Here is a 10,842-nt window from a genome sequence, read left to right on the forward strand (position 1 = left end):
AAAAAAAAAAAAAAAAAACTCTTCCTAGGCTGATATCCTTTAAGCCAATAATTCTGCTTCCAGGAATCTATCATAAAGAAATAATCTTCAATTTTTTTTTTTCTTTTTGTCTTTTCGAGACAGGGTCTCACTATGCAGTTCAGGCTGGCCTTGAACTCACTTTGTAGCCCAGGCTGGTCTCAAACTCCAACGATCCTCCTGCCTCTGCCTCCTGAGTGCTGGGATTACCGGCATGCGCCACCACGCCCAGCAAGAAATAATCTTCAATATCTAAAACTTTCAAAAAAAAAAATCTAAAACTTTCATATATAAAAGAATTAGCGGAAATGCTAGAAATAACCAAAACTCCCAATAGGGAAAAGAAAATAGATTATAAAAGAAACAGACTGCCAATACAGTTACAAGATAGTTAGTAATAATTTAGTAATGGTATATGATAATTCTAATGTTATTCTACCTTGTTTTTAAAGGTGGTAATATGGTGGCACAAGCCTGTAATCCCAGCACTTGGGAAGCTGAGGCAGAACAAGTTCAAGACCAGCATGGAAGCCTGAACTGTATAGCAAGACCCTGTCACAAAAAGACAAAAACAAAACAGGCATGGTGGCGCTTGCCTGTAATCCCAGCACTTCGGAGGCTGAGGCAGGAGGATCGTTGCGAGTTCAAGACCAGCCTGGGCTACAAACTGAACATATGGCCAGCCTGAACTGCACAGCGAGACCCTGTCTCAAAAAGACAAAAAAAAAAAAAAAAAAAACAAACAACAACAACAAAAAAGACCAGCACAGGCTACTTAGTGAGTTCAAGGCCAGCATGAACTACATAATGAGACCCTATCTCAGGGAAAAAAAAAAAAGGTAGCCAGGGATATAGCTCAGTGGCATAAGCACCTGCCTGGCAAGCACACGGTCCTGAGTTTGATTTCCGGTACCAAAAATTATAAAGAAAAAAAAAAAGGTAGCAACAAAATTTTACATAAAGCACAATTAATACTATGTGAAATGTGTGTACAGAAAAAAAAGAAAATATATTTCAATAATATTTGGCCTCAATCATCCTATGTGAACACATACCTTTTTTTGAGACAGTCTTGTTACATAGCTTGGGCAGGCCTCAAATTTACAGTCCTTCTGCCTCAGCCTCCTGCCTGCTGGGATTATAAGCACGCACTACCTTGCCCACCTCCACACTCACTTTTCTTTGTAACACTAGGTGGAAATTAACCCTAGGGAGCACTAAGCTATATCTCTAGCCCCTTTTTATTTTATTTTGAGACGAGGTATCCCTAAATTGTCCAAGCAGACCTCAAACTTCAATCCTCCTCCCTCTGCCTCCTGGGGAGCTGGGATTACAGGTGTGTACTACCACATCTGGCACACTCACTTCTTGGTACAGTTTTGGGCACTCTGGATGAAAGCGAAGAGCCCGAAGAAATAACTGTCTTGCACTTTCTGAAGACAAACGATCTTCCATTTCCCATTTGGCTGCCATAATCCACAAAGCTGTAAAAGAAAAAATATCAGACTTCACTTCAATAAACTAATCACATTAAGCAAGACAAAAACCAATGCTCTAAACTAATGCTCATACTCAAGGTTTTCTCTGTTGTTTTTGCTGTACTGAGGATTTGAACCCAGGGCCCTTACACTGACCTATATCCATAGCCCTTTTTTTTTTATTTTGAGACAGGGTCTTGCTAAGCCACTAAACTGCTCAAACTGGACTCAAACTTGTGATCCTCCTGCCTCAGCCTCCCAGAGTGCTGGGATTACAAGCATGTGCAATTACACCTGGCTAATTTTTTTTTAAATTTAGCTAAAGGGGAAGGGGACAGAGAGAGCTTCTAACTATAAAGTTTTACTGCTCTACGTAAAGGCAGAAAGTATATTATAAGCAAGTAAATAAGTGCTAACATATATTCATCCTGGATAATGAACACAAAAATGTCTGTTACTATATTTCACCAGACTTAAGGATAACATCATTATTTTTAGCCACATACAAATTCTAAAGGTATTAAAATGTTGGGAAAAAAATTGTTTCTTAGCCAGGCATGGTGGCGCACCCCTGTAATCCCAGCACTTGGGAGGCAGAAGCAGGAGGATCGTTGCAAGTTCGAGACCAGCCAGGGCTACAAAGTGAGCTCAAGGCCAGCCTGAACTGCATAGCGAGACCCTGTCTCAGGAAGACAAAAAAAAAAAAAAGAGGTCTGTCAACAGACTGAAGATTTTATTTCTTTTTCCACAAACTAAAAGACAGTTCTTCTCGTCTGCAGCTACAATAACCAACACAGTAATTAGCAGTACACACCAAGCAAGGATGAACTACTGTAAGAAGCACCTATTCAAGAAAAAAGCCGTTGGGCCAGGGGCCAGGGATATAGCTCAGTGGCACAAGTGCCTGCCTAGCAAGTGCAAGGTCCTGAGTTTGATTCCCAGTACCAAAAAAAAAAGATGAGAAAAAGAAACTCATCTCTTCAAAAAAAAAAAAGAAAGAAAAGAAAAAAACTGCTAAGGACAACTGCCTAAGCTCAAGTCCTCAAAATAATTTCTCTTTGGGTCATCAAGCAAAATAAATTTCAAAGTGACTTTAATTTAAATAAAATGTAGAGAAAGAACTGATAAGAATGTACCATACCTGGCTTGTTTGAATGAATGGCCAACATGGTAGAGAATACTTTGCTAAGTTGAGCTTTGGTAGCCTGTAAAAGAAGAAGAAAAATTTCTACTTTTCTACACAGAGAAATCATTGCTACCCATCTGTATGCAATATATACTATACCTCACCAAACACAAAATTCAGTGGGAAAAAATCTGCTATTGCTGAAGACATATCAACAAATATATACTCAGAGCTGTCTTTTATCTAAGTAACTAAACAAAAGCATTTAAAATATCTAGTCCCCATAACTCCACACTGGTAAGCTAAAGCATGAGAATCCCAAGCTCAAGCCCAGCCTAGGAAGCTTAGTGACTTAACAAGACCTTATCTCAGGGGCTGGGGATTTAGCTCAGGGGCACAGCGTCTGCCTGGCAAGCACAAGGTCATGAGTTCAATTCCCAGTACCAGGGGGAAAAAAAAAAAAAAAAACCAAAAGCAAGACCTTATCTCAAGATATAACATAAAAAAAGAGCCAGCAATAGTGGCACAAACCTGTAGTCTCAGCACTCTAAGAGGCTGAGGCAGGATGGCAGGTCAACTTAGCAACTTAGCAGGACCATACAAATTTTTTTAAAAAGGAGAATGGCCAGGTGTGCTAGCATATGCCTGTAATTCCCAGCACTCAGGAGGCTGAGGCAGTATTTCCAGAAGTTTGAGACCAGCCTGGGATATACAGTGAGTTCAAGACCAGCCTGGACTACACAGTGAGACCCTGGTCAAAAAGACAAAAAAAATAAAAATAAAAAATAAAAAAAATTTTACAAAGGACAAAAAAATAGTAATAGTAATAATAATAAATAGATAAACAGACAGACAAACCAAAAGAAATAAATGAGAGCTAGGGTATAACTCAGTATGAAGGCCCTGGGTTCAATCCCCAATACTGCAAAAATTTTTAAAAATCAAGTAAAGCGAGGTGTGGTGGCACATGCCTGTAATCCCAGCACTCAGGAGGCTGAGGCAGGAGGATCATTTTGAGTTTGAGACCAGCCTGAGCTACAAAGTGAGCTCAAGGCCAGCGTGAACTGCATAGCAAGACCCTGTCTCAAAAAAGGCCAAAAAAAAGGCAGACTAAGGAAAAGAAGCAAAGAAAAAAATGAAATTAAGATACTCACCCATTTCTTGCAAAAGACCACGTAAGATAGCCAAAGCTGAACATCATCCTGTAAGAAGAGAAATGCAGTGAGCTGCCTGAATTGGACTTTACACACAGTACTTTTTTTTTTTTTTTGGTACCAGGAATTACCACGGGCCTTGACTTGGCAAGCAAGGGCTACACCGCTGAGCTACATCCCCAGCCCCATAATACACTTTTGTGTTAATTTAGTTGGAAACACAGTCAAGGTACAGAAGATCCACTGTTAGCACTCTTCAGTCTATAAGTCTATTCCTCAGCGAGGTCTTGGACCCCTTAACCATAATTCAGTCTGACTCTCCAATTATGCCCATCACGCTCCAGACAAAATTTGTGTGTGCATAGACATTTGTTTAGTGTTCTTCTGAGAAAGTTTCAATCAGGTACAGAAACACAAAATTTGCCATTCCAGGAATCAAAGCAATTCCCAGGTAATACGTGAAGCCTCAAACCAAATTTGAGTAACATCAACTGCACCAAGTCTTCAGTGTACTTCACTTACAGATATCCAAACGTGTCCCAGGTGATTTCCTAATCCTTCACTGCGTATCCAATATACTGTTTCCAGCACCATCCTTCATAGATTAACATCAAGGTACTGAGGTCAATTTTCTTAATGGTTTAAGTGGCTCAAAAAGTGTTTCAAACAATGACACCATCATTCGAGTAAGTTTAAGACAACCAAGAATAGAGAACAATGTATTTGAATATCCAACTCATAACATGTGTAACACTGCCCACGTCTTCACATGTCATAAAGATGCTCAGATCACTTACTTTCCACTTTGCTGAAGCTCGTCGGAAGACACCTTGTACTCGACGCACGATAGAATGCTCAATCTCGTCCTTCTTAAATGAATATTTAATACGCTAAAAGGAGACACAAAAACCAAATCTTCAGTTTAATCACATTTACCCAAAACAGGGGCTGGGGATTTAGCTCAACGGCAAAAGCGCCTGCCTGGCAAGCGCAAGGTCGTGAGTTCGGTTCCCGGTACCGGAGAAAAACCAAAAAAAAAAAAATTTAAAAAAAAAACATTTACCCAAAACAGCATTCCCACAAGATCACTTAACCATACTGACACAGGAAGCAATTACAAATAACTATTATGAGCACATCACAACTTACCAGCACCATCTGCCAAACCTAAGTTCTACCTATGCAGCTATACTGCTTAAGTCTGTATTTTTTAGCCAACTTCTAGAAAGTTATCTACTTACTCTTCTTCTTCTCTGGATCAGCTCCAAAAGATTAATTTCATACTGTGGTAATGAGACATACAAAGAAACAGAAGCAAGAGAGATTATAACCTTTTAAATACAAGAAACACATTTAATTTAAATCATAAAGTAAAAAACCAAGAATATAAAAGATAATTTGTTATGAATAAGTAGAATTTGTAACCATATAGAATTCAATGAAAATTCACTGCATATCAGTAAAACAAACACGAAAGTAACAAGCTTTGTAAAACACATAAGGGTCAAAGAAAGCATCCTACTGACACCATGAGACAAGATTTACAGTGATTTACCCAAATTTCTAATATGTATATGTATAAAACTCCCAAGGTAAATGTAATCACTATATATCACAAACATGTACTAATGAAAAATAAAACTTTTTTAAAATTTAATTTACAGAAGTAAATTCAACCTTGAAAAGTTCAAGCTTTTCATAAACAATTTTCAAAAACTATCTTCACTGATACATAAATAATAAAGCAGATAAATGTAAAATACCACTTAGAGCTGGGCATTGTAGTGCACACCTGTAATCCCAGCACTCGGGAGGCTGAGGCAGGAAGATTGCCATGACTTCTAGGGCAGCCTGGACTATATAGTGAGTTGAAGGCCAGCCTGAGCTAGCTACATAGCAAGGGCCTGCTTCCCCTGACAAAAAAAAAACCCACTTAGAACCCCTATAGCTCTCTTAGAAGCACTACTTTTTTATTAGTATATGTTTATAATACATATTACATTCATCTTAGATAATGGGTACTTATACATATTGTAACTGTTTTCTAAGGCACTACTTGAAGAGTAACTGAGACAAAAAACTCAGAATCACAAGACTGCACACTTCATTTAAAAACTGTTTTGTTTTGCTCCGTATTTTGAAACAGGGTCTCCCTATGTAGTCAGTGGCACTTGGATAGGGCTGGGGATGTAGCTCAGTTGTAGAGTGCTTGATTAGCATGCACAAGGTCCTGAGTTCAATCCCCAATACCACAAAAGAAAAAAAAAAAAAAAACAACAAACAAACTTAGCACTTAGGTAGCTGAGGCAAGAGGATTGCTATGAGTTCGAGGTCAGCCTGGGCTATATTATGAGTTCAAAGCTAGCCTGAACTACACAGTAAGACCATCTCAAAAAAAAATTTATTGTGCTGGGTCTTGGGTATATATATTTTCAACTTTATGGGACATTATCATCTACCTTCCAAAGTAACAGTACCAAATAGGCACTGATACTGTCAGTCTTTACAATGTTCACTAGTATGATGGCTATAAAACAAAACTGTGTTGGATATAAACAGAATAGTTTAATCTCTATTTACCTGATTACTAATAAGGGTTGCATTTTTCGTAAGTTTAACTACAATGTTCACACTTTGTGAATGGCCTGTTCATATGATATGCCCACTTCCTTTTGTAATATCACTGTATTGATCTGTAATTCTTCCCATATTTGTATATATGGAACTCTTTGTATGTGTATATTCTTTTTTTTGTCTGAGGCAGGGTCTCGCTATGCAGTTCAGACTGGCCTTGAGCTCACTTTGTAGCCCAGGCTGATCTCAAAGTCACAAAGGTCCTTCTGCCTCAGCCTCCCGAGTGCTGGGATTACAGGTATACGCCACCACTCCCAGCTGTATATGTGTATTCTCATCATATGTATTCCAAGTATTTTCTCTCACTTTGTGGCTTGTCCTTTCTTAATTGTGGCATCTTTTTTTGTACAGTAATTCGCATTTTTAACACAATCTAATAAATTAATCTCTCATGGTAGTGCTTTCACATTCTCATGTAAGAAATCTTTCTCTATCTGAACTTATTCTTTCATAGCTTTTACACATTTAAAGATTTTCCCCATATTTTAGTACAAGCCCCAGATCTCTTCCAAAAGCAAGATTTTTAGCCAAGTCTCATATACTGCTTGTTCAGCTTTTCTTTTTCAATCTAACCTCAGAACTTTCTTATAAACATTTCATGTTATTGGTTCTTTCTGAATGGTGACTCTGTCACCCAACATATTAGCTATCCCTCAACTGAAAACTAGTCTGGCCTACGTATTATCTTCACTCAAACCTTCCATCCATTTAGAGGATGGAATCTTGCAGATTCCCTCCTTCCAACTGACAGACTTAAAGAGATTTTCCAACCATGTACTATTATCAAGTTCACACTCCTCTATCCTGCCACCCAATAGGCGCATTCTTGCTGAAATCCTGACACACATTATGTCTCTCATAGTCTCTGATTTATTCATTCAATAGGGAAGAAGGAAGGGAGGGAAGAAGGGAGGGAGAGAGAGAGGGGAAGAGGGTGGTAGAAAGGGAAGGGGAGAGCAGGGGAAGGGAAAGGAAAATTGAAGAGAAAAGAAGGGGAGGGAGGGAAGGGAAAGGGGGCAGAGAATGTAGCTCAGTGGTAAGTGACTGCCTAGCATGTGCAAGGCTCTGCAATCAACCCCCAGGACTGGAAAGGAAGGAAAGATGGAAAGAAAAAGTTCAGTTTGACAAGGACTAAAGCCTCAGTGGGCCATGTAATTACCAATAACCACCTCTGGTTGGCTGGTTGGTTGGTTGGTTGGCTGGTTGGTTGGCTGGTTGGTTGGTGGGTTGGTTGGCTGGTTGGTTTTTTTAGACAGGGTCTCACTACGTAGTCCAGGCTGGCCTTAAACTTGTGGCGATTCTCTCGCCTCAGCTTCCTCAGTGCTGGGATTCCAAGCACGCACTATCATGCCTGGCTCCCAATAATCCCCTTATCCTATGCAAAATACCTATCTAAACAACAATTGTGAAATATTGCAGAAAACTTAATGGTGAACTCACCATTCACTCTAACTCAAAATTTTAGAGGATTAACATGTAATTATTTTAAAAATGTAATTATTCACTTACTTGAACATAATTGATAAAGTCTTCCTTAAAAAGTGCTCTTCGCTGTATTTTGTATTCTAGATCAGAAGCCTTCTTAATGATAGCCCTAAGGAAAAAGCCATTTAAACTACAATACTCAAAAAGAGCAATAGTTAAGTAACTTTGGGTTTTAGGTATATATACAGATTCATATGTATATTCATATACACTTACATATCTACATATAAAAAAGTTTTTAAACATAGTCACCAAATATATAATTCCCAGATACAATTATCCTTCATCTTCAAGTTGTGTCATGCATAGGTACAAATTCCCTATGATGAATAAGATCATTATGTATACTTAAAACGCACCAATAAACATAATCAAAAAAAAAAAAAAAAGAGGGCCGAGGATATAGTTCAGCAGCACAGCACCTGCCTAGCAAGCACAAGGACCTGAGTTTGATTCCCAGTAACAAAAAAAAACTCAATTAATGTAAAAATTTTAAATTTTAAATTTAAAAAAAAGATAAGTACTGTCTTACACAATCACTTCTGGGGTTCCCCCCCCCCAGGGGCAAAGTTTTATATTTATTAAAAGGAGGAAAAAAATAGAAGAATAGAGGAAGAACAGGCTGTGCAGAGTGAGTTTGGACCAAATAAAAAAAGGACAAAAAAAGGGAGGAGAAAATTGAAGAATTAAAAATACACTCTAGGATGTGAGGGCGATCTGGCTGCGACATCTGTCACCCATTGATTGCCAGGGTTGATTTGGCTGAGCTGGCTGGGTAGGCGGGTGTCCCTTCCTCCCTCACCACTCCACAAGTGACCCTCCCGAAGCTGCGCGCTTGGTCGAAGAGGACGACCACCCCTGACAGAGAAGGACCATTCTTCAGGTAAGGGTGTACAAGTAGCTGGGCTCCCCTGCTAGAACCTCCAAACAAGCTCTCAAAAATACACTCTACATTGTAGGATGGGCTATCTAACACAAAGAGGCCTACTTTTTTTTTTTGGTACTGGGAATGGAACTCACAACCTTGCACCTGCCAGGCAGACGCTGTGCCACTGAGCTCTATCCCCAGGTCCTTTTTCTGTCTTTTTGAGACCGGGTCTCACTATGTAGTTCAGGCTGGCCTTGAGCTCACTTTGTAGCTCAGACTGGTCTTGAACTTGCAACAATCCTTCTGCCTCAGCCTATCTAGTGCTAGATTTGTGGCAGGCATGTACCACCATGCCCAGAAGAAGAGGCCTACTTCTGTGTTAAGACCTTAAGGATGAAATTTTAAACTTTGAGGAAAATTATCTTTATTGTCAGGATCACTGACAGTTCCCCCAGCAAAGCAAAAAGAGACTTCTTTTCCTCCAAATTCAAGTCACCTTGGAGCTGGGGATTTAGCTCAGCGGCACAGCACCTGCCTGGCAATCACAAGGTTGTGAGTTCGATTTCTGGTACTGGAAGAAAAACAAAAACAAAACAACAAAAGAAACCCGAACAAATTCAGGTAACCTTGAGATGGGGCGAGGCGTTTCCTTGGGAGGATTATTTTGCTTTGAGATACCTGGGTTCAAACTCAGGCCTTGTGTATGCTAGGCAAGGTCTCTACAACTGCACTACATACTCATTCCTCAACGGGTAGCTTTTTATAATAATCAAATCTCTATAGTAAACTTTTGTCTTTTTGAGATAGAACCTCACTATACTGCTATGCAGTCTAGACCAGACTTGAACTCACTATGTGGTCCAGGCTGGCCTCTAACTTATGATCCTTCTGCTCAGCCTCCAGCGTGCTGGAATAAAAGATGTGCACCACCACACCTGACTTCATCATCTTTAGCTAAGAAGTGTACATACAACATATGTATATTAGGAGAATTTAACGCAAGATGTACAGGACAATTACACTTAGCGATGGTAACATTTACTGAGCACTTTCTAAGAGTCCTCAGTGCTATGTTCTGTTTTATTAAAAAGTGTGTACTCTGAGGCTCCCACAGTCACATTACTGCATCCACAGTCGTTGTACACCAAAAAGAAAACAAGTCACAGAAACCTACTAAAAGTAATTTTAACAAATCACTGAATGCCAACTATGTGCCAGACGCTGTGGGTAGGCTCAGGGATCTCCCACGAAATGACAATTAAATGGCTCCCAAGTCTAGTTAGGAAGACACCCTCCTCCTGGGTTCCGGCAGCCCTCCGCTCCCATCTCTAGAACACGACACTCTCGCTCTATCTTACCCTGCAGCTAACATGTTTAATTAATAAGTCTCAACTTCCCGCCATTCACAGCACCCTAATCAGGGGCTGATGGGCGGGGACCCCGGTTGTACCGTCTTTGTAGCCCCAAGACCCGGCTCCGTGAAGGGCTGGCATTGTCTCCTGTGGGTAAATGGACTGACCGGACCACCTTACCATGGATGACTATTTTATTCTAGGCAACAAAGATCCGGAAATAAGCTTTTACCGAATTAGGAAAAATAAATACAAATCAACTATTCCCCACGCCTGACCCCCAGCCACACGCACCCGCAAACCTCCCCTCCGCCCGCCCCAGTCCTCTCACTTAATCTCCGCGTGACTGAACAGCCCAATGCGCTCCAGCTGTTCCAACTCGGGAATTCGATCTTCTATTCGCTCCTGAATTATCTCCGCCATGAGGTCGGAACTCCGCGAGCCGACAGGAGGTGAGCCACTGACGCGCGAAGGAAGCACCCACCTTCCCGTAGCCAGACCCAGCCGTAACGTCACACGTGCTGACGTCACGTGCGCCTAGGTCCCGCCCTTTCCGCTTCCGCCTTTGGAAAAGGCCCTGCCGCTCTTGCGGCCGCTGTCACCTCTCTGTGGCTGACCGTGAGGTTGCAGCCAGAAGCCTTCCCGGTCCTTGGTGGGGACCCGGCGGGGGCGGGGCCAGGAGGGGGCGGGAACCACAAGGGGCGGAGCCATCTGCGCGCGCGACGGG

The 10,842-nt window shown here is 40.9% G+C and overlaps 1 protein-coding gene across 2 annotated transcripts in view; it reads right to left on the reverse strand.

The window, feature by feature from the left end:
* Positions 1-10,606, reverse strand: part of Utp6 (UTP6, small subunit (SSU) processome component, homolog (yeast)) — a 31,464-nt gene extending 20,858 nt beyond the window's left edge. The window contains exons 1-7 of one of the 2 annotated variants that reach the window (XM_013503521.1): positions 10,447-10,606; positions 7,920-8,004; positions 5,018-5,059; positions 4,574-4,666; positions 3,777-3,824; positions 2,638-2,701; positions 1,384-1,502 (exon numbers count right to left, since the gene is read on the reverse strand). In XM_013503521.1, the coding sequence (XP_013358975.1) occupies positions 1,384-1,502; positions 2,638-2,701; positions 3,777-3,824; positions 4,574-4,666; positions 5,018-5,059; positions 7,920-8,004; positions 10,447-10,538 (543 nt within the window). In that variant the 5' untranslated portion in view covers positions 10,539-10,606. The remainder of the gene's footprint in view (positions 1-1,383; positions 1,503-2,637; positions 2,702-3,776; positions 3,825-4,573; positions 4,667-5,017; positions 5,060-7,919; positions 8,005-10,446) is intronic. The other variant, XM_005402806.2, reaches the window with a different exon arrangement.
* Positions 10,607-10,842: the final 236 nt, after the last annotated feature.

The sequence above is a fragment of the Chinchilla lanigera genome, unplaced genomic scaffold (assembly GCF_000276665.1).
Source record: "Chinchilla lanigera isolate Chin_1 unplaced genomic scaffold, ChiLan1.0 scaffold00080, whole genome shotgun sequence".
Lineage (NCBI taxonomy): Eukaryota > Metazoa > Chordata > Mammalia > Rodentia > Chinchillidae > Chinchilla > Chinchilla lanigera.